The 24,389-nt window shown below is 47.3% G+C and overlaps 2 protein-coding genes across 5 annotated transcripts in view; one reads left to right on the forward strand and one right to left on the reverse strand.

The window, feature by feature from the left end:
- Window positions 1-1,677: 1,677 nt before the first annotated feature.
- TMEM186 (transmembrane protein 186) lies at window positions 1,678-21,813 on the reverse strand. 3 transcript variants are annotated; one of them, XM_063934272.1, is made up of 2 exons: window positions 21,790-21,813; window positions 1,678-2,859 (listed from the first exon to the last, which is right to left on the reverse strand). In XM_063934272.1, the coding sequence occupies exon 2, from the start codon at window positions 2,852-2,854 to the stop codon at window positions 2,168-2,170; it is 687 nt and encodes a 228-aa protein (XP_063790342.1). In that variant the 5' UTR covers window positions 2,855-2,859; window positions 21,790-21,813; the 3' UTR covers window positions 1,678-2,167. The 3 variants fall into 3 exon arrangements, with proteins under 3 accessions (XP_063790342.1, XP_063790341.1, XP_063790340.1); XM_063934271.1 differs by having other exon boundaries at window positions 21,753-21,798; XM_063934270.1 differs by lacking the exon at window positions 21,790-21,813 and adding an exon at window positions 21,652-21,783.
- The window catches only part of PMM2 (phosphomannomutase 2), a 68,926-nt gene continuing 66,343 nt past the window's right edge, over window positions 21,807-24,389 (forward strand). Inside the window, exon 1 of one of the 2 annotated variants that reach the window (XM_063934269.1) lies at window positions 21,807-22,028. Coding sequence is in view for 1 of the 2 variants with exons in the window: in XM_063934268.1 (XP_063790338.1) it covers window positions 21,963-22,028 (66 nt within the window). In the remaining variant the exon portion in view is untranslated. The remainder of the gene's footprint in view (window positions 22,029-24,389) is intronic. The other variant, XM_063934268.1, reaches the window with a different exon arrangement.

Raw genomic sequence — 24,389 nt, forward strand, 5'->3', positions numbered from 1 at the left:
CGCTGGTTAGAGCTGTGAGGGCTAAGCCACGCCCCCCTTCATGGCGCGCTTCAGCCCCGCTATTTTCTATATTTTTATACTGGCGAGGGTCTTTATTTAGTGCCCAGGCACTTGATATCTCTCTTGCCAGTCTCTATCTGAGGTATACATGCTGCCCAGGGCGCCCCCCCCTGCGCCCTGCACCCTTGTAGTGCCGCTTGTGTGTGGGAGCAATGGCGCGCAGCGCAGCCGCTGCGCGGTACCTCAGACACTAAACTCTTCTGCCGTCACTGAAGTCTTCTGTTCTTCTTTTACTCACCCGGCTTCTTTCTTCTGGCTTTGCAAGGGGCGTGACGGCGCGGCTCCGGGAACGAGCAGCTAGGCGTACCAAGTGATCAGACCCTCTGGAGCCAATGGTGTCCTGTAGCCTAGGAAGCAGAGCCTTTGAACTCACAGAAGTAGGTCTGCTTCTCTCCCCTCAGTCCCACGATGCAGGGAGCCTGTTGCCAGCAGTGCTCCCTGAAAATAATAAACCTAACGTAAAGTCTTTTCCGAGAAACTCAGTAGAGCTCCTCAGTGTGTGACCAGTCTCTCTGGGCACAGAATCTAACTGGAGTCTGGAGGAGGGGCATAGAGGGAGGAGCCAGTTCACACCCTTTTTAAAGTCTTAAAGTGCCCATGTCTCCTGCGGATCCCATCTATACCCCATGGGTCTTGAAGCATCCCCAGCATCCTCTAGGACGTATGAGAAAGCAGCATTGTCATGGCGACATACTGGAGTGTCAACATCCGGACTGCATCCCTATGGATCTTACACAGAAAGGTTAGGTCGATCTTCAGTAAAACAGCATCTCTAAAAGTCGACAGAACTTTCTCATATGACAAAAGTTTTAAATTTTATGTCTTATATAAAAACAACAACTACCGGCACAGCATACAGATAGAGCAAATGTTAACTATTTTGCTTAAACAAATCTTTTGCCTAGCCTTTCTGTCACTGGTTGAGTTGTGTGATAACTTACTTGGAGCACCAGTCTTCCCGGTTTCTCAAGCCAGCAGAGCTTAGTCCACTTTCGATGCTGGATAGCAGAATATAGTTTTGTTCTACCCACTGCTGTTCCCATGCTTGACCAAGAACATACTGCACCATGCTCTGACCCTCTATTACTGATGAGGACCTGGGACATTATACATTTATCATAACAGTCTAGGAATGAATTTCATTCTGATCTCAAAGGCATCAGACGGCTCATTAAACTTAGCATCCTCCTTGGTCTTCTACTGGTTACCAAAATGAACTGGAGACCTCAGTGTACCTCATTTCCCACTAATCAACCAATAACCACAGGAGTCAAGACTCAGCACTTAAGCTATTTATGCTTTAAACTCTTTTGCTATAAGCAACAAAATACAGAATGTGGTAATATGTGGCAGAATAAGGTGCAAAACTGGGAAGCAATGCAAGGGGTAGCATCCCAATCTGGTCTCTTATAACATTTCTGATTGGCCTCAAAAATTCTCTTTTGCAAACCCTTCTAACGGCAATTATCATAGTCATATGATAATAGTTCCTTACTTGCAAACCAGCACAGGGCTAGTTTGCCCCGCATGTCAGGCCGCCCCTCCCCCCCTGCACAAGAGTACTTGAAGAGTAACTCCCGGCCAGCGCAGCTCCTGCGGCTGGCCGGGAGTTACTCATCGCTGCTCTGGGTCGCAGCGGCTGCGTGTGACGTCATGCAGCCGCGAGGGCCCTCCCCCGTACGGTCCGGCCACACCTGCATTGGCCGCACCGTGCCCACAGAACGGGCGGTCAAATGCCGTCGTGCTGCCCCCTCCTGTCCAGTGACCACCTCTGCCTGTCAATCGGGCAGAGGCGATTGCTAGGCGCATGCGCAGTTCTGACCTGATCGCTGCAATAAACTGCAGCGAGCGATCAGGTCAGAATAACCCCCTATATTAGTTTAATATAGATAAAACTACTGACATGGAGCAAATGGTAAAGAAATTAACATGAACCTAAAACTGAATTTGTGTTGACAGCAATATTTTAAAAAAACCCAAGATTTATTTATTTATAGAACATATATTGTTGTTTGTATAAAAGATGCCAGTTTATCTAGCTCATGCCACAGTCTAAAAATAAACTACAAGTTTCAAACAAAGGTGTTAAGAAAACTTTAGCAGCCACTTATTTTAGTTCTCCGAATACTACAGTGAATTTTTCTCTATCCAAAATCTGACCGAGGCGAACTGTGAAGTAGAGTATATCTGAGCTGCTGTATCTCCCAAATTTAAGGAGAACTTCTCGCCTTCCGTCTCCAGTTTCTGATAGCTTTTTAACATCTTCAAGTGGAACAAAAATATTTTTTCTGCGTCCCCAAAATGTTAAATGGGAAACCTTCAAGGTTGAAAGGTCATCGTCCACATAAATCATCCCAATAACTCTCCGAAGGTAGTAACTAAGGCTGTACAGCATGAAGCCAGCAAAAACAGCAGTTCCAGTGACGTAAATAACAGAAAACTGTGAGAGTTGTCCTTGCAAATAGTAATAATAAATAGGTGGAAGAAGCAATACAGTCAAGGTTGTCTGCAGAAGCTTGAGTCTGGAAACTGCCCTACAGTACCGTATTCCAGGAAACTTGTAGATCAAAGTAAAGTTCCTATTGTCTCCAGGCATTGTGTTAGACGGGGCAGATGAACAGAACCTGTGCTTGCTTTGAATCTGTGGGTTCTTGTTTGCAAACAACAGATTCGCAACATCACACGCATTATAGGTGGGTCTGTACACCTCTTGTGACTTCCACATGCATACTGATAACCATGGATATATAGGTCGGAACAACACAGACTTAATAAAAAGTTGTGTCATGATCATAAAGCCTGCAAAAGACAAAAACATGCAAGTCATTCAGTCTGGCCTTCCAAAAAGTGATATTAGTGGTATAATGAATTTTCAAAAAACATTCAAATGTTTGGGAGTTTTTTTTGTAAAAGAAATTGTGATCCAACGTTTTTCATGAAAAAAATAAATCCTTTTATTTGATCTTTTCTGTGAATAATACTGGAAAACTGATCAACTGCATTTTTACTGTGAAACTATAGTAATTAATGTGGCACACTAATGGCATGGATGTGGTAATGAGGAGTCATCAGGTGTAACTAGTGTTCATTCTAGCACCCTGCACCTTTCAAATCCTGTGCAGTTCCTCTTTCCTGCCTTGGGTGTTGCTCTCTGCTCTGGTTCTTTTCAGCACACACAGGTCTGTATCACAGCACTGAGTAACAGATCAGAGTGTGCTGAGAAGCATCACAGCAGAGAGCGACATCCCAGGCAGGAAAGGGGAACTGCACAGATTTTGAAAGGTGCAGGGTGCTAGCAGAGCCGGCCCTAACCAATATGATGCCCTAGGCAAAATTTTGGCTGGTGCCGCTTAGCACCACCGCTAGTTCCACCTCTGACCCTGCACACCTTTCCCAGCACCATCACCCTCCACCCACAGCAGTCCTTTTTTTTGTTTTCCTACCCCCTGTGTGTACATTCGGCGCACAGCCCAAAAAGGTATGTGTTTTTGCTGACATTACACCACACCATATTGCTCTTTATTCTCATTACACCACACCATATTTCTCTTTATTCACATTAGACCACACAATAGTGCCCTTTCTATACGTTACGCCACACAGTAGAGCACCTTATACACATAATGCCACACATTAGTAATGTATTTATACACATAATACCACACAGTAATGCCCCTTACACATGACACACATTATTAATGTCCTTATAAACATAATGCGCCTTACACATTATGCCAACCCTTATTAATGCCCTTAAACACATAATTTCCCTTACACATATGCCCTTATACACATAATGACACACATAATGTCCCTTACACATATGCTGCACATTAGTGCCCTTATACACATAATGACACACATAGTGCCCCTTACACATATGTTACACATTATTAATGGCCTTATACACATAATGACACATATAGTTCCTGGCGTGAGTCAACTGGCAGCTCTGCTAACGTCGGGTGCCTATTTTTTATGAAAATGCATCTTATTTGCATTGCTATGTGGCTAGGATGCACAAGCAGCTTCTGCTGATTAAAATTATATGCAGCATGCCTATATACTGTGTGCGACTGTGGCTGTATCTGCATACGAAATGCTACACAGAATATAGGCATGCCGCATATCATTTTAATCAGCAGAAGCTGCTTGTGCCCCTAGGTATACCAAATGCCCTAGGCAATTGCCTAGTTTGTCTATGCCTAGGGCCGGCTCTGGGTGCTAGAATGAACACTATGTAACTAGCAAGTCTCAGCAGTGACCTCCACCACAAGTTCTGCCACCAATGTCCAATTTAGGAGGGAATTCAGTTAGCCATACATTTTTCAGTTGCAAAAAAAATAAAAAAAAATAAAAAGTGCTTTCTGGCAAGTTTTGCCCACTGTTTTTTTCCGGGTACTGCAGTCAGAGCCGGCACTAGGCATAGGCAAACTAGGTAATTGCCCAGGGCATTTGGTATGCCCAGGGGCATAAGCAGCTTCTGCTGATTAAAATGATATGCAGCATGCCTATATTCTGTGTGCGACTGCGTCTGTATCTGCCTACGAAATGCTAAGTAACAGTGTATTACTGGAAATCACTGTAATGTAGCATTTCGTATGCAGATACAGCCGCACACAGAATATAGGAATGCTGCATATCATTTTAATCAGCAGAAGCTACTTGTGCATCCTAGCCAATAGTAATGCAAATAAGATCAATTGCGTCAAAAAACGCGAACAACGTTAGCAGAGCTGTCAGCTGATTCACGTCAGGCATCTTCTGCTGCATTAAGGCAAGATGTATGAGGACATATCTGTATCCTAGCAGAGGAAGAGGTCACAGTGTTAGCGGCCATGTGAGTGCTGTATGCAGGTGGGTTGGTTGTGCAGTAGTGTTCAGCATATGTGTAAAGGGCATTATGTGTGTCATGTGCATAATGCATTAATAATGTGTGGCATATGTGTAAGGGGCATTATGTGTGTCATTATGTGTATAGGGGCACTAATAATGTGTGGCATATGTGTAAGGGACATTATGTGTATAAGGGCATTAATAAAAGTTGACATAATGTGTAAAGCGCATTATGTTTATAAGGAAATTAATAATGTGTGTCATATGTGTAAGGGGCATTACTGTGTGGTATTATGTGTATAAATGCATTACTAATGTGTGGCATTATGTAGAAAAGGCACTACTGTGTGGTCTAATGTGAATAAAGAGCAATATAGGGCCTAATTCAGACCTGATCCCTAGCAAGCGATTTTTGCACTGCTGTGATCAGATAGTCGCCGCCTACAGGGGGAGTGTATTTTAGCTATGCAAGTGTGTGAATGCATGTGTAGCAGAGCTTACAAACAGACTTACTCAGCTGCTACAATGACACCAGCCTGTTCGGGACCGGAATTGACGTGAGGAACTCTCCCTGCAAACGAATGGACACGCCTGCGTTTTTCCAACTACTCCCTGAATACGGTCAGTTGACACCCACAAACGCCCTCTTCCTGTCAATCTCCTTGCGAACGCCCGTGCGAATGGATTCTTCGCACAAACTCATCGCTGAGTGGCGATCCACTTTGTACCCGTGTGACACGCCTGCGCATTGTGGTGCATACACATGCGCACCTGATCGCCTGCTGTGCTAAAACGCAGCCTAGCGATCAGGTCTCATAGTGTGGTGTAATGTGAATAAGGAGCAATTCAGTGTTATGTAATGTGAGTAAGGGGCACTACTGTGAGGAGTAACATATATAAGGAAAAGTGGTACTACTGTGTGATGTAACATGATTAAGGGACACCGTCGCATGATAAATGTGAATCAAGTTGCACTACTGTGTGTGTCGTAATTTGAATTGGGGGTACTATTGTGTGGCCATGCTCCTTCCCAGGAAGAACACGCCCCGTTTTGGGCTGCGCACTGAATGTATGCACTGTTCCTATTTAAAATATAGGGGGTAGGAGCACTAAAATGAGGACTGCTATAGGTGAGGGGTGATGGTGCTGGGAAAGGGATGCAGGATCAGAGGCGGAGCTAGTGGTGGTGCCAGGGGGCACCAGCCAAAATCTTGCCTAGGGCTGGCTCTGACTGCAGTTAATGCCTGTTTTTTTGTCGGAAAACAAACACACAGGCACTAGGATGATTTCCCAAATCTATGTGCTTTCGCGATCGTGAAAAAACAGCACTTATCAGGAATTTTGTTTCTCCTGCTCCGGGTAGGTGAAACAATACCTATGATAATGCCAGTTTTCGGCGTCAATTAAAATACCCCCCCCCCCCAATGGATCAATTAGCCACGGTAATTTATCGTGGCTAGTTGAATCTGAACTCATCACTAGGGGCTCTTTAGGTATGGCCCAGGATTTCCAGTTGGTGTGTTTTGTTTGTGTTTTTAAGAAACGGACACTTTCCTTTAAGCTTAAATTAGGGCTTTAGTGCTTAATGTAATTGTGTGGACGAAATACACAAGTATATTACAGGCAACAAAATTGGGTTTTTACCAGTCTATTACCCTATATTAGTTTATTAAATTCATTAAATACAACTTTTGATGTCACTTTTCTATGGGTGTCATTTGACATTTTTATGGACAAAGATAAAGAAAACTTTTCAAGAGGCTCCATATCGCTATCACTTTAATCCCTTTTCTAACACTGCACATGAATGGTCTAATTGCTTTTGCACACTTGGGACATAGGGTCAGATGGCTGTCTCCTTTGAGCATAATGAGCACTGCTCATTAAGGTTACTATACTCCCCAATATCCATCAGCATTCTGAACATCAGGAAGACGTTGGGGTCAATTCTATTCTCCGCCATTCAATACAGAGACGAGTGACCCTCAATTGTCGGGAATTCTTCTCTCATCCCCGGGGGATGAGAGAAGAAACCCGACAAAAGTGCTGCCGCGCGGCCGCCGCGAGGCTGATTCTGTCAGAATCAGCCTCGCGCTGGGGAGTTAAGTCGGAGAATGCCCATTCTCCCGACAATTCAACCTGTTTAGTCGGCGAGAACGGGCCATCGCCGACTTAACTGGAGCTGAATTGAATAGCGTCGGGAGCAAACTCCCGGCGCTATTCAACTGTCGGAGAATAGAATTGACCCCATTGTCTGCATTCTGACCACTGGGATTCAGGAACAATCCTGCGAGGATTAGCTTGATAAATAGGCTCCCTTAACACAATTTAACTGTATGATATTCTCTATAAATCTGGTCTAGTGTTATTACATTTTCAAGAATGCTCTTCTTTAAGGATTATCAAACTTGCTGCTCAGTTCACAACAACATACAGGTCTTCATCCTCAACTTCACCTGATATTTTTTCTACCATATGTAATTCTAATATCAAAGAAACGGTTCCGTCATGAACTTCAGGTTCTTAATCTAAACCATTTTACGGAACATTTACCACTATGCATTAATCACTGATTTCTCCTAATATGTGGGTTTATGATTTCAAGCAGAATAGGAATTACCATCAGAAGAGTCTACACTGAATAGCTGCTGTATTCTCAGCACTGTTACATACTCAACAATGGCATATAACCATCAATGGTACACTTCTGCGCAAAGGATAGATGTAGTTTGCATATGTGCATACATTGAGACTCTACATAGGGTGAAACAAACAAAGTGGCACTAATTCAGACCTGATCGCAGCAGCAACTTTGTTAGCTAATGGGCAAACCCATGTGCACTGCAGGGGGGAGGCAGATATAACGTGCAGAGAGATTTAGATTTCAGTCGGGTGTGTTCAAACTGAAATTTAAAAATTGCAGTGTAAAAATAAGATTTTACTCACCGGTAAATCTATTTCTCGTAGTCCGTAGTGGATGCTGGGACTCCGTAAGGACCATGGGGATTAGCGGCTCCGCAGGAGACTGGGCACAACTAAAGAAAGCTTTAGGACTACCTGGTGTGCACTGGCTCCTCCCACTAAGACCCTCCTCCAGACCTCAGTTAGGATACTGTGCCCGGAAGAGCTGACACAATAAGGAAGGATTTTGAATCCCGGGTAAGACTCATACCAGCCACACCAATCACACCGTATAACTCGTGATACTATACCCAGTTAACAGTATGAAATATAACTGAGCCTCTCAACAGATGGCTCAACAATAACCCTTTAGTTAGGCAATAACTATAAACAAGTATTGCAGACAATCCGCACTTGGGATGGGCGCCCAGCATCCACTACGGACTACGAGAAATAGATTTACCGGTGAGTAAAATCTTATTTTCTCTGACGTCCTAAGTGGATGCTGGGACTCCGTAAGGACCATGGGGATTATACCAAAGCTCCCAAAGGGGCGGGAGAGTGCGGATGACTCTGCAGCACCGAATGAGCAAACTCTAGGTCCTCCTCAGCCAGGGTATCAAACTTGTAGACTCTTACAAAAATGTTTTAACCCGACCAAGTTACAGCTCGGCAAAGTTGTAAAGCCGAGACCCCTCGGGCAGCCGCCCAAGAAGAGCCCACTTTCCTCGTGGAATGGGCTTTTACAGATTTAGGGTGCGACAGTCCAGCCGCAGAATGTGCAAGTTGAATCGTGCCACAGATCCAGCGAGCAATCGTCTGTTTAGAAGCAGGAGCACCCAGCTTGTTGGGTGCATACAGGAGAAATAGCGAGTCAGTTTTCCTGACTCCAGCTGTCCTGGAAATATATACTTTTCAGGGCCCCGACTACGTCCAGTAACTTGGAATCCTCCAAGTCCCAAGTAGCCGCAGGCACCACAATAGGTTGGTTCACATCAAAAACTGATACCACCTTAGGAAGGAATTGGGAACGAGTCCTCAATTCCGCCTTATCCATATAAAATACAGATAAGGCTTTTGTAAGACAAAGCCGCCAATTCTGATACACGCCTGGCCGACGCCAAGGCCCACAGAATGACCACTTTCCACGTGAGGAATTATAGCTCCACGGATTTAAATGGCTCAATCCAATGCGACTTCAGGAAATCCAACACCACGTTGAGATCCCACGGTGCCACTGGAGGCACAAACGGGGGCTGACTATGCAGCACTCCCTTAACAAAAGTCTGAACTTCAGGCAGTGAAGCCAGTTCATTTTTGGAAGAAAATCGATAGAGCCGAAATCTGGACCTTAATGGAACCCAATTTTAGGCCCATAGTCACCTCTGACTGTAGTAAGTGCAGAAATCGACCTAGCTGAAATTTCTCCTTTGGGGCCTTCCTGGCCTCACAGTACGCAACATATTTCCGCCATATGCGGTGATAATGGTTTGCGTTCACTTCTTTCCTAGCTTTAAATAGCGTAGGGATAACTTCCTCCGGAATTCCCTTTTCCTTCAGGATCCGGCGTTCAACCGCCATGCCCCATGCCGTCAACGCAGCCGCGGTACGTCTTGGAACAGACAGGCCCCCTGCTGCAGCAGGTCCTGTCTGAGCGGCAGAGGCCATGGGTCCTCTGAGATCATTTCTTGGAGTTCTGGTTACCAAGCTCTTCTTGGCCAACCCGGAACAATGAGTATAGTTCTTACTCCTCTCCTTCTTATTATTCTCATTACCCTGGGTAAGAGAGGCAGAGAAGGGAACACATACACCGACTGGTACACCCATGGTGTTACCAGAGCGTCCACAGCTATCGCCTGAGGGTCCTTGACCTGGCGCAATATCTTTGTAACTTTTAGTTGAGGCGGGACGCCATCATGTCCACCAGTGGCCTTTCCCAACGGTGTACAATCATTTGAAAGACTTCTGGATGAAGTCCCCACTCTCCCGGGTGGAGGTCGTGTCTTCTGAGAAAGTCTGCTTCTCAGTTGTCCACTCCGGGAATGAACACTGCTGACAGTGCTAACCCATGATTTTCCGTCCATCGGAGAATCCTTGTGGCTTCTGCCATCGCCATCCTGCTTCTTGTGCCGCCCTGTCGGTTTACATGAGCGACCGCCGTGATGTTGTCTGACTGGATCAGCACCGGCCGGTGTTGAAGCAGGGGTCTAGCCTGACTTAGGGCATTGTAAATGGCCCTCAGTTCCAGAATATTTATGTGTAGGGAAGTCTCCTGACTTTTCCATAGCCTTGGAAGTTCCTTCCCTGTGTGACTGCCCCCCAGCCTCGAAGGCTGGCATCCGTGGTCACCAGGACCCAGTCCTGTATGCCGAATCTGCGGCCTCCTAGAAGATGAGCACTCTGCAGTCACCACAACAGCGACACCCTGACCCTTGGAGACAGGGTTATCCGCCGATGCATCTGAAGATGCGACCCGGACCACTTGTCCAACAGATCCCACTGGAAAATCCTTGCATGGGACCTGGCGAATGGAATTTCTTCGTACGAAGCTACCATCTTTCCCAGGGCTCGCGTGCATTGATGCACCGACACCTGTATACGTATTAGGAGGCCTCTGTCTAGAGACAACAACTCCTTGGACTTCTCCTCCGGGAGAAACACTTTTTATCCTGTTCTGTGTCCAGAACCATACCCAGGAACAGTAGACGCGTCGTAGGAACCAGCTGCGACTTTGGAATATTCAGAACCCAGCCGTGCTGTTTTAGCACTTCCCGAGATAGTGCTACTCCGACTAACAACTGCTCCCTGGACCTCGCCTTTATAAGGAGATCGTCCAAGTACGGGATAATTATTTCGGCCATTACCTTGGTAAATACCTCGGTGCCGGGGACAGACCAACGGCAACGTCTGGAATTGGTAATGACAATCCTGTACCACAATATTGAGGTACTCCTGGTGAAGAGGGTAAATAGGGACATGCAGGTAATCATCCTTGATGTCCAGTGATACCATGAAATTCTCCAGGCTTGCAATAATCGCCCTGAGCGATTCCATTTTGAACTTGAACCTTCGTATATAAAAGTGTTCAAGGCTTTCAATTTTAGAATGGGTCTCACCGAACCGTCTGGTTTCGGTACCACAACATTTTGGAATAGTAACCCCGGCCTTGTTGAAGGAGGGGTACCTTGATTTCACCTGCTGGAAGTACAGCTTATGAATTGCCGCCAGTACTACCTTTCTCCGAGGGCAGCCGGCAAGGCTGATGTGAGGTAACGGCGAGGGGGAGTCGCCTCGAACTCCAGCCTGTATCCCTGTGATACTATTTGCAGAACCTAGAGATCCACCTGTGGGCAAGCCCACTGGTCCCTGAAGTTCCCGAGACGCGCCCCTACCGCACCTGTCTCCACCTGTGGAGCCCCAGCGTCATGCGGTGGACTCAGAGGAAGCGGGGGAAGATTTTTGATCCTGGGAACTGGCTGCTGGTGCAGCTTTTTTTCCTTCTTCCCTTGTCTCTGTGCAGAAAGGAAGCGCCTTTGACCCGTTTGCTTTTCTGAAGCCGAAAGGACTGCACCTGAAAATACGGTGCTTTCTTAGGCTGTGAGGAAACCTGAGGTAAAAAATTTTCTTCCCAGCTGTTGCTGTGGATACGAGGTCCCAGAGACCATTCCCAAACAATTCCTCACCCTTATAAGGCAGAATCTCCATGTGCCTTTTACAGGCAGCATCACCTGTCCACTGTCGGGTTTCTAATACCCTCCTGGCAGAATGGACATTGCATTAATTCTGGATGCCAGCCGGCAAATATCCCTCTGTGCATCCTTTATATATAAGACAACGTCTTAAATATGCTCAATGTTAGCAAAAATAAGATTTTACTTACCGATAAATCTATTTCTCGGAGTCCGTAGTGGATGCTGGGGTTCCTGAAAGGACCATGGGGAATAGCGGCTCCGCAGGAGACAGGGCACAAAAAGTAAAGCTTTTCCAGATCAGGTGGTGTGCACTGGCTCCTCCCCCTATGACCCTCCTCCAGACTCCAGTTAGGTACTGTGCCCGGACGAGCGTACACAATAAGGGAGGATTTTGAATCCCGGGTAAGACTCATACCAGCCACACCAATCACACCGTACAACTTGTGATCTAAACCCAGTTAACAGTATGATAACAGCGGAGCCTCTGAAAGATGGCTTCCTTCAACAATAACCCGAATTTGTTAACAATAACTATGTACAATTATTGCAGATAATCCGCACTTGGGATGGGCGCCCAGCATCCACTACGGACTCCGAGAAATAGATTTATCGGTAAGTAAAATCTTATTTTCTCTATCGTCCTAGTGGATGCTGGGGTTCCTGAAAGGACCATGGGGATAATACCAAAGCTCCCAAACGGGCGGGAGAGTGCGGATGACTCTGCAGCACCGAATGAGAGAACTCCAGGTCCTCCTTAGCCAGAGTATCAAATTTGTAAAATTTTACAAACGTGTTCTCCCCTGACCACGTAGCTGCTCGGCAAAGTTGTAATGCCGAGACCCCTCGGGCAGCCGCCCAAGATGAGCCCACCTTCCTTGTGGAGTGGGCCTTTACAGATTTAGGCTGTGGCAGGCCTGCCACAGAATGTGCAAGTTGGATTGTGCTACAGATCCAACGAGCAATCGTCTGCTTAGACGCAGGAGCACCCATCTTGTTGGGTGCATACAATATAAACAACGAGTCAGATTTTCTGACTCCAGCTGTCCTTGCAATATATATTTTTAATGCTCTGACAACGTCCAGTAACTTGGAGTCCTCCAAGTCACTTGTAGCCGCAGGCACTACAATAGGCTGGTTCAGATGAAATGCTGACACCACCTTAGGGAGAAAATGCGGACGAGTCCGCAGTTCTGCCCTGTCCGAATGGAAAATCAGATATGGGCTTTTGTAAGATAAAGCTGCCAGTTCTGACACTCTCCTGGCCGAAGCCAGGGCTAGAAGCATGGTCACTTTCCATGTGAGATATTTCAAATCCACCTTTTTTAGTGGTTCAAACCAATGAGATTTTAGAAAGTCCAAAACCACATTGAGATCCCACGGTGCCACTGGAGGCACCACAGGAGGCTGTATATGCAGCACTCCCTTAACAAAGGTCTGGACTTCAGGGACTGAAGCCAATTCTTTTTGAAAGAAAATCGACAGGGCCGAAATTTGAACCTTAATAGATCCCAATTTGAGACCCATAGACAATCCTGATTGCAGGAAATGTAGGAATCGACCCAGTTGAAATTCCTCCGTCGGAGCACTCCGATCTTCGCACCACGCAACATATTTTCGCCAAATTCGGTGATAATGTTGCACGGTTACTTCCTTCCTTGCTTTAATCAAAGTAGGAATGACTTCTTCCGGCATGCCTTTTTCCTTTAGGATCCGGCGTTCAACCGCCATGCCGTCAAACGCAGCCGCGGTAAGTCTTGAAACAGACAGGGACCCTGCTGAAGCAAGTCCCTCCTTAGAGGTAGAGGCCACGGATCTTCCGTGATCATCTCTTGAAGTTCCGGGTACCAAGTCCTTCTTGGCCAATCCGGAACCACTAGTATCGTTCTTACGCCTCTTTGCCGTATAATTCTCAATACTTTTGGTATGAGAGGCAGAGGAGGAAACACATACACCGACTGGTACACCCAAGGCGTTACCAGCGCGTCCACAGCTATTGCCTGCGGATCTCTTGACCTGGCGCAATACCTGTCCAGTTTTTTGTTGAGGCGAGACGCCATCATGTCCACCATTGGTCTTTCCCAACGGGTTACCAGCATGTGGAAGACTTCTGGATGAAGTCCCCACTCTCCCGGGTGAAGATCGTGTCTGCTGAGGAAGTCTGCTTCCCAGTTGTCCACTCCCGGGATGAACACTGCTGACAGTGCTATCACATGATTCTCTGCCCAGCGAAGAATCCTTGCAGCTTCTGCCATTGCACTCCTGCTTCTTGTGCCGCCCTGTCTGTTCACATGGGCGACTGCCGTGATGTTGTCCGACTGGATCAACACCGGTTTTCCCTGAAGCAGAGGTTCTGCCTGGCTTAGAGCATTGTAGATTGCTCTTAGTTCCAGAATGTTTATGTGAAGAGACGTTTCCAGGCTCGTCCATACTCCCTGGAAGTTTCTTCCTTGTGTGACTGCTCCCCAGCCTCTCAGGCTGGCGTCCGTGGTCACCAGGATCCAATCCTGTATGCCGAATCTGCGGCCCTCCAATAGATGAGCACTCTGCAACCACCACAGAAGAGACACCCTTGTCCTTGGAGACAGGGTTATCCGCAGGTGCATCTGAAGATGCGACCCTGACCATTTGTCCAACAGATCCCTTTGGAAAATTCTTGCGTGGAATCTGCCGAATGGAATTGCTTCGTAAGAAGCCACCATTTTTCCCAGGACTCTTGTGCATTGATGTACAGACACCTTTCCTGGTTTTAGGAGGTTCCTGACAAGCTCGGATAACTCCTTGGCTTTTTCCTCCGGGAGAAAAACCTTTTTCTGAACCGTGTCCAGAATCATCCCTAGGAACAGCAGACGAGTTGTCGGCATTAACTGGGATTTTGGAATATTCAGAATCCACCCGTGCTGTTTTAGCACTTCTTGAGACAGTGCTAATCCCATCTCTAGCTGTTCTCTGGACCTTGCTCTTATTAGGAGATCGTCCAAGTATGGGATAATTAATATGCCTTTTCTTCGAAGAAGAATCATCATCTCGGCCATTACCTTTGTAAAGACCCGAGGTGCCGTGGACAATCCGAACGGCAGCGTCTGAAACTGATAGTGACAGTTTTGTACAACGAACCTGAGGTACCCCTGGTGTGAGGGGTAAATTGGAACGTGGAGATACGCATCCTTGATGTCCAAGGATACCATAAAATCCCCCTCTTCCAGGTTCGCTATCACTGCTCTGAGTGACTCCATTTTGAACTTGAACTTCTTTATGTACAGGTTCAAGGACTTCAGATTTAGAATAGGCCTTACCGAGCCATCCGGCTTCGGTACCACAAAAAGAGTGGAATAATACCCCTTCCCTTGTTGTAGAAGAGGTACCTTGACTATCACCTGCTGAGAGTACAGCTTGTGAATGGCTTCCAAAACCGTCTCCCTTTCGGAGGGGGACGTTGGTAAAGCAGACTTCAGGAAACGGCGAGGTGGATCTGTCTCTAATTCCAACCTGTACCCCTGAGATATTATCTGCAGGATCCAGGGATCTACTTGCGAGTGAGCCCACTGCGCGCTGTAATTTTTGAGACGACCGCCCACCGTCCCCGAGTCCGCTTGAGAAGCCCCAGCGTCATGCTGAGGCTTTTGTAGAAGCCGGGGAGGGCTTCTGTTCCTGGGAAGGAGCTGCCTGTTGCTGTCTCTTCCCTCGACCTCTGCCTCGTGGCAGATATGAATAGCCCTTTGCTCTCTTATTTTTAAAGGAACGAAAGGGCTGCGGTTGAAAAGTCGGTGCCTTTTTCTGTTGGGGAGTGACTTGAGGTAGAAAGGTGGATTTCCCGGCTGTAGCCGTGGCCACCAAATCTGATAGACCGACTCCAAATAACTCCTCCCCTTTATACGGCAAAACTTCCATATGCCGTTTTGAATCCGCATCGCCTGTCCACTGTCGCGTCCATAAAGCTCTTCTGGCCGAAATGGACATAGCACTTACCCGTGATGCCAGTGTGCAGATATCCCTCTGTGCATCACGCATATAAAGAAATGCATCCTTTATTTGTTCTAACGACAGTAAAATATTGTCCCTGTCCAGGGTATCAATATTTTCAATCAGGGACTCTGACCAAACTACCCCAGCACTGCACATCCAGGCAGTCGCTATAGCTGGTCGTAGTATAACACCTGCATGTGTGTATATACTTTTTTGGATATTTTCCATCCTCCTATCTGATGGATCTTTAAGTGCGGCCGTCTCAGGAGAGGGTAACGCCACTTGTTTAGATAAGCGTGTTAGCGCCTTGTCCACCCTAGGAGATGTTTCCCAGCGCTCCCTAACCTCTGGCGGGAAAGGGTATAATGCCAATAATTTCTTTGAAATTATCAGCTTTTTATCAGGAGCAACCCACGCTTCATTACACACGTCATTTAATTCTTCTGATTCAGGAAAAACTATAGGTAGTTTTTTCACACCCCACATAATACCCTGTTTAGTGGTACCTGTAGTATCAGCTAAATGTAACGCCTCCTTCATTGCCAAAATCATATAACGTGTGGCCCTACTGGAAAATACGGTTGATTCGTCACCGTCACCACTGGAGTCAGTGCCTGTGTCTGGGTCTGTGTCGACCGACTGAGGCAAAGGGCGTTTTACAGCCCCTGACGGTGTTTGAGTCGCCTGGACAGGCACTAATTGATTGTCCGGCCGTCTCATGTCGTCAAACGACTGCTTTAGCGTGTTGACACTATCCCGTAGTTCCATAAATAAAGGCATCCATTCTGGTGTCGACTCCCTAGGGGGTGACATCCTCATATTTGGCAATTGCTCCGCCTCCACACCAATATCGTCCTCATACATGTCGACACACACGTACCGACACACAGCAGACACACAGGGAATGCTCCTAACGAAGACAGGACCCACTAGCCCTTTGGGGAGACAGAGGGAGAGTTTGCCAGCACACACCAAAAGCGCTATATATAACAGGGATAGCCTTATAATAAGTGCTCCCTTATAGCTGCTTTATATATATAAAAATATATCGCCATAATTTTGCCCCCCCTCTCTGTTTTACCCTGTTTCTGTAGTGCAGTGCAGGGGAGAGACCTGGGAGCCGTCCTGACCAGCGGAGCTGTGAGAGGAAATGGCGCCGTGTGCTGAGGAGATAGGCCCCGCCCCTTTTTTGGCGGGCTCGTCTCCCGCTATTTAGTGAATCCAGGCAGGGGTTAAATATCTCCATATAGCCTCTGGGGGCTATATGTGAGGTATTTTTAGCCTTTATATAGGTTACATTTGCCTCCCAGGGCGCCCCCCCCCAGCGCCCTGCACCCTCAGTGACTGCGTGTGAAGTGTGCTGAGAGGAAAATGGCGCACAGCTGCAGTGCTGTGCGCTACCTTTTGAAGACTGCAGGAGTCTTCAGCCGCCGATTTTGGACCTCTTCTGACTTCAGCATCTGCAAGGGGGCCGGCGGCGCGGCTCCGGTGACCATCCAGGCTGTACCTGTGATCGTCCCTCTGGAGCTGATGTCCAGTAGCCAAGAAGCCAATCCATCCTGCACGCAGGTGAGTTCACTTCTTCTCCCCTCAGTCCCTCGTTGCAGTGATCCTGTTGCCAGCAGGACTCACTGTAAAATAAAAAACCTAAGCTAAACTTTTTCTAAGCAGCTCTTTAGGAGAGCCACCTAGATTGCACCCTTCTCGGCCGGGCACAAAAATCTAACTGGAGTCTGGAGGAGGGTCATAGGGGGAGGAGCCAGTGCACACCACCTGATCTGGAAAAGCTTTACTTTTTGTGCCCTGTCTCCTGCGGAGCCGCTATTCCCCATGGTCCTTTCAGGAACCCCAGCATCCACTAGGACGATAGAGAAATATTATCCCTGTCTTAGCGTATTAATATTATCTGACAGGGTATCAGACCACGCTGCAGCAGCACTATTTATGCTGAGGCAATTGCAGGTCTCAGTATATAACCTGAGTGTGTAAATACAGACTTCAGGATCGCCTCCTGCTTTTTATCAGAAGGTTCCTTGGCCGTATCCTAAGACGGCAGTGCCACCTTTTGACAAACGTGTGAGCGCCTTATCCACCCTAAGGGATATCTCCCAACGTGACCCATCCTCTGGCGGGAAAGGGTACGCCATCAGTAACTTTGTAGAAATTACCAGTTTCTTATCGGGGGAAACCACGCTTCTTTACACACTTCATTCATTCATCTGATGGGGGAACAAAACACTGGCTGCTTTTTCTCCCCAAAAATAAAACCCCTTTTATGTGGTACTTGGGTTCATGTCAGAAAATGCGTAACACATTTTTCATTGCCGAGATCATGTAACGGATGTTCCTAGTGGATTGTGTATATGTCTCAACCTCGTCGACACTGGAGTCAGACTCCGTGTCGACATCTGTGTCTACCATCTGAGGTAACGGGCGTTTTTTTGAGCCCCTGATGGCCTTTGAGACGCCTGGGCAGGCGCGGGCTGAGAAGCCGGCTGTCCCACAGCTGTTACGTCATCCAGCCTTTTATGTAAGGAGTTGACACTGTCGGTTAATACCTTCCACCTATCCATCCACTCTGGTGTCGGCCCCACAGGGGGCGACATCCCATTTGTCGGCCTCTGCTCTGCCTCCACGTAACCTTCCTCATCCAACATGTTGACACAGCCGTACCGACACACCGCACACACACAGGGAATGCTCTGACTGAGGACAGGACCCCACAAAGTCCTTTGGGGAGACAGAGAGAGAGTATGCCAGCACACACCAGAGCGCTATATAATGCAGGGATTAACACTATAACTGAGTGATTTTTCCCCAAATAGCCGCTTGTATACATATATTGCGCCTAAATTTAGTGCCCCCCCTCTCTTTTTAACCCTTTGAGCCTGAAAACTACAGGGGAGAGCCTGGGGAGCTGTCTTCCAGCTGCACTGTGAAGAGAAAATGGCGCCAGTGTGCTGAGGGAGAAGCCCCGCCCCTTTTTCCGCGGACTTTCTCCCACTTTTTCTGGAATACTGGCAGGGGTAATTTTACATCTATATAGCCTCTAGGACTATATATGATGTAGATTTGCCAGCCAAGGTGTCATATATTGCCCTCAGGGCGCCCCCCCCAGCGCCCTGTACCCATCAGTGACCGGAGTGTGAGGTGTACATGAGGAGCAATGGCGCACAGCTGCAGTGCTGTGCGCTACCTTGGTGTCGAAGTCAGAAAAATGTCTCTATGCACGTTGCCATATTTGCACCGCACACTGGTCCGTGCTGCGCATGCGTGCGCTCTCCCGTGGAGGCGCATACCCGCAATAGCGTGCACTCGCAGGCGCGGTATGCGTATTTACGGTAGAGTTTACGTAGTCGTAGCGTGCGACCCATTCGTTACAACTGTTCACAATTAATGTAGTTTATAGATCATGGTCCCTTTGATAGATTCTGAAAGTTTGGTTAAAATAGAATGTCCCTGAGCTGAGGAATCCCTCTTTGCATCGTACGAAGGGTCTAACAGGAATCATACAGCAGTGTTTGGTACCCATCGGAAGAGTATTTAATTAGCAATATTCCGGTGTTGGTTTGGAGCGTATTAATCGCTCGTGCGAATAGTTATGGACATAAGAAGTTATGTCCATTTATTTATTATTATTTGTTCTTACTTAGTCATGCATCTGAACAGTTGGAGACAGGCATCAGTGGGTCTCAAATGTCTCTTTGACCTCAGAGATCCCCCAAACAATAGTTTGCATGTTAAGAGGGCCTCATATCTACACATGCATAAGGTAAACACAGGAATAGTAATTGAAGATCAATTGTACTCCAAATCAGTATCTTTCCCGCAGACGGAGTACAATAGCCTTTAATTACACTGAGTTTTTGAGACTCAATAAGGAGGGCCAACACCTGTGTTTACAAATGGGGCTGGATTTGTATACAGGAGAATGAGGGCTGAGATGCCATTGTCTCAACTGAAAGTGGACATCATGAATATAGAACAGAACCCAGACAGGATTCTGTTTTGTATTCGCCAAACAATCGCTCTCCAGAAGACAGGAATGTGTTAGTCATCACCCATTGTTTTGCATAACCAGGGCCACTGATATGAATCAACTTATGACCTTTTGTTATGATGCAGGGCCGAATTCCTTCGGCCAATGAACAATGGGATTGTAGGGACTATGAGATTGCATTGTGTGTGGGGCATAAATAGGCAGGCCGACCACATCCAGCTCACTCTCTCATCAACGGTTATCTGCTGATAGCCGGGAGCTGGATATCGAGGCGCAGGCGATCAAACCCTTTGTGCGTAAGTTTCTCTCCGTAATCATTGTCTGTGAGCCAATTTCTCTCTCTCTCTCTATCTCTCTCTCTCCTCTTTTCTCTTATATCTCTCATAGTATTATAGTATTGTACTGTATTGCATTTAGGTCAGTGTAGTATTGTCTTTTTGTATTTATTGTTTAGTTCTGTGGTTAGGAAGTCCTTGTTATATTGTAGTGTATCATTTGTACTGTTATCCCCTTTTACAAGTATATTAGATATAATACAGTTAATAGGCTTTGGAACCTAAACCAGTATCTGTGTATTTTCTATAGTGTTAAGTGTTCACTTGAGCGTCGGTGACGCTCAAGCAGCTTTGTAGTTAGTCAGGTTACACAAGGTTGCACTTACACCCTGTACTCACATTAAGGTATTCAGTGTATTTCATTGGTATAAGGTTTTAACATAAAGGTATAGTGTTGTGAGCGTCTGCATCGCTGGTGACCTCCTCGTGGTCTCGAGCGTAAGCTACGCCATAGCGAATCATTACCCTAGACATAACCAATAACGTGTCCTGTGATCGCTGGGCCGCGAGCGAACGTGACGCTTGAGCGTCTCGCCTACGGCCGAGCGATCGTTACGCCAACAGCGTACCATTACGGTACTTCTTAAGTAAACAGCGTACAGTGTTCTTAGCTTCATAAAGGGTTGTTTATACGACAAAGGAATTTAGCATTGTCATTGGTGAAGACCGAAGTCTTCTGCCGCCGATTTTCCGGACTCTTCATGCTTCTGGCTCTGTAAGGGGGACGATGGCGCGGCTCCGGGAACGAACACCAAGGTCGGGTCCTGCGGTCGATCCCTCTGGAGCTAATGGTGTCCAGTAGCCTAAGAAGCCCAAACTACCACCTGTTAGGTAGGTTCGCTTCTTCTCCCCTTAGTCCCTCGCTGCAGTGAGTCTGTTGCCAGCAGATCTCACTGTAAAATAAAAAACCTAAATATACTTTCTTTCTAGGAGCTCAGGAGAGCCCCTAGTGTGCATCCAGCTCAGCCGGGCACAAGAATCTAACTGAGGTCTGGAGGAGGGTCTTAGTGGGAGGAGCCAGTGCACACCAGATAGTCCTAAAGCTTTCTTTAGTTGTGCCCAGTCTCCTGCGGAGCCGCTAATCCCCATGGTCCTTACGGAGTCCCAGCATCCACTTAGGACGTCAGAGAAAATAAAGCAGCCAGTATTTACCCTGTACAGAAACAATATAACCTAGCTACATCTAACGCTCTCTGCGCACCGGATAGTCACTACAGCGCATTGGATAGGGTCACTATGGCGCTGCGCACCGGATAGGGTAACTACGGCGCTGCGCACCAGATAGGGCAACTACGGCGTTGTGCACCGGATAGTCACTACAGCGCATTGGATAGGGTCACTACAGCGCTGCACACCGAATAGGGTAACTATGGCGCTGCGCACCAGATAGGGTCACTACGGTGCTGCGCACCAGATAGGGTCACTACGGTGCTGCGCACCGGCTAGGGTAACTACGGCGCGCATTGGATAGGGTAACTACGGTGCATTGGATAGGGTAACTATGGCGCTGCGTACCGGATAACTACAGTGCTGCGCACCAGATAGGGTAACTACGGTGCTGCGCCCCGGCTAAGGTAACTACAGCGCTGCGCACCGGATAGGGTAACTACGGCGCTGCACACCGAATAGGGTAACTACGGTGCATTGGATAGGGTAACTACGGCGCATTGGATAGGGTAACTACAGCGCTGCGCACCGGATAGGGTAACTACGCGCTGTGCTTTGGATAGGGTAGGTGAATCATGGGTTTTTGCAGAGAGAAGCCTGGTTAGCGGGCTTCTGCTGCATGTCACATACAGAGATTACCCCTCTATGCTCTGCAGTCACTGGTAACTTCCCAGTCACAACTCATTCCACAACTTACCCGCCTGCCAGGAAGCTGCTCACCTCCTCCTCCTCCCTACTACAGTGTCAGTAACTACAGTAACAGAACTGGATGTCCCAGCATACAGCGCGAGTACTAACCTCCCGTACGTTACCCTCCCGTAATGCCCTGACGCACCCTATCTAACGCCGCATCTCCTGTGTGAGCAGCCGGGTAAAAATGCGACGTCTACAGACGTACGGGTCATGTGATCAGGAAGTAGTGATGTGGCCGGCAGCACGGGGCAGGAGCTGGGATAGAGCGCATCAGCCAGGCAGCACCTGTCAGAGGAGGAAGCAGTGACTGCCGAGATGGCTGCTCCAGTAGAGACTCTTTGCTTGTTTGATGTGGACGGCACGCTGACGGCTGCCAGGCAGGTACCTGTACACCCAGCCCATTCACATATAAAGTGGGCAAACTGGTTCTCTCATCTCTTATTTGTACTCAAAACCTGGTAAAATGCTATCAGGGTTTGCTGGTATTTGTAGTTCCACAGCTTCAGAGCCGCTAGCTGAGTGGTGTTTCCTCTCATTCTCCTGCTTCATTCTGTGGGTAGTGTTGATAGGGGTTTAGTATGAAATGCCTACAATCAAAATCCTGACAACAATTGACTTGACGGGCAAAACTCTGACATTTTAAATGTCGACAGGTCAAAAATTCAACACGACTTTCATTGTTTTGTTGTGTATGTCAACATAGGTCAACACAGACACCGTATAAGTGTACCGCACTGCGCTCGGCACACTATTATATTCCCCCTCCAGGACCACTGGAATGGTAAAGTATGAACAAGTCGGTTTCAATGAAAAACTCCTGTTGGCTTTTTGACCTGTTGGTATTTTTAATGTTGGGATTTTGACCGTCGGTAAATTGACCGCATCCCGTTAAAATACCAAGTTTCCTGATGGTATCATATTTGTTTAATATTTTAGTGCACGACCCCTCATCATGTAGTTAAAATATAATTATTACTGAAGTAATAGTGGGATTGACAGTTATGGATGTTTTCTTATTCCTCTACCCATATCATTGTCTTTTATTGTGACATACAGCTGCAAGTATACACAGGATTTCAGTGAGGTTCTTAAAATGGCCATGTACTGCACGCTAGTGCAGAGGAAAAGGAAGAGGGCATTAAGGACGGGATGTACTCTGTCTACCGGCTAATATGTTACCGACAACATAAAGCCCACAACTAAGATACAGACATGGACAAATGACCAACAATTCCCATATCAACTTGAACAATATACCAACAGAACGGCATACTGACAACAAAATAGATACTCTCAAAATACAGACATACGAAGTGAAACCCGAAAAACAAAATACCAACAGTTGATAATACCGATAATTTATATCACCGATACACTTTAAATCGAGACAGATCAGAATACTGTAACACAAAAATACAAACAATCACAATACCAACACCTATACATACCGACAGATCACCTAACATACATCACATAATGCTGACATCTTAGTACCTGACAGTCCCAATCCCAACAGCACACCAAGAGCTGCAATACTGACACCTCACAAAACCGAAATCCGGGATCCCGACAGTCCCTGCCCTATAAGCACAGCGCCTCCATACAGTACACTATGCCTGGTCAACCTGTGGCTCTCCAGTTGCTGTGAAACTACAGGTCCCAGCATGCCCGCCACAGTTTTACTATTAGGGAATGCAAAAATGTTGCAAGGCATGCTGGGATGTATAGTTCCACAACAGCTGGTGAGCCACAGGTTGGCCAGGCCTCCACTACACCATAATTTCTCTGACGTGCTGGGAACTCCGTAAGGACCATGGGGAATAGCGGCTCCGCAGGAGACTGGGCACAAAAGTAAAAGCTTTAGGACTACCTGGTGTGCACTGGCTCCTCCCCCTATGACCCTCCTCCAAGCCTCAGTTAGATTTTTGTGCCCGGCCGAGAAGGGTGCACACTAGGGGCTCTCCTGAGCTTCTTAGTAAAAGTTTAGTTTTAGGTTTTTTATTTTCAGTGAGACCTGCTGGCAACAGGCTCACTGCATCGAGGGACTAAGGGGAGAAGAAGCGAACTCACCTGCGTGCAGAGTGGATTGGGCTTCTTAGGCTACTGGACACCATTAGCTCCAGAGGGACCGAACACAGGCCCAGCCTCGGAGCTCGGTCCCAGAGCCGCGCCGCCGGCCCCCTTACAGAGCCAGAAGCAAGAAAAGGTCCGGAACAATCGGCGGCAGAAGACATCAGTCTTCAACAAGGTAGCGCACAGCACTGCAGCTGTGCGCCATTGTTACTCAGGCACACTTCACACTCCGGTCACTGAGGGTGCAGGGCGCTAGGGGGGGGCGCCCTGAGCAGCAATGTAAAACACCTTGGCTGGCATAAACTCACCAAAAAAGCGGGCGCCATTTTCCATCACAGCTCCGCTGGAAGGACGTCTCCCTGACTCTCCCCTGCAGTCCTGCACTACAGAAAAGGGTAAAAAAGAGAGGGGGGCACTAATTTGGCGCAGTAGTTTATACTAACAGCAGCTATAAAGGGAAAAGCACATTTTATAGTGGTATTCCTGTATATATATAGCGCTCTGGTGTGTGCTGGCATACTCTCCCTCTGTCTCCCCAAAGGGCTAGTGGGGTCCTGTCCTCTATCAGAGCATTCCCTGTGTGTGTGCGGTGTGTCGGTACGATTGTGTCGACATGTTTGAGGAGGAAAATGAGATGGAGGCGGAGCAATTGCCTATTATACAGTTGTC

The sequence above is a fragment of the Pseudophryne corroboree genome, chromosome 7 (assembly GCF_028390025.1).
Source record: "Pseudophryne corroboree isolate aPseCor3 chromosome 7, aPseCor3.hap2, whole genome shotgun sequence".
In the NCBI taxonomy this organism is placed as follows: Eukaryota; Metazoa; Chordata; class Amphibia; order Anura; family Myobatrachidae; genus Pseudophryne; species Pseudophryne corroboree.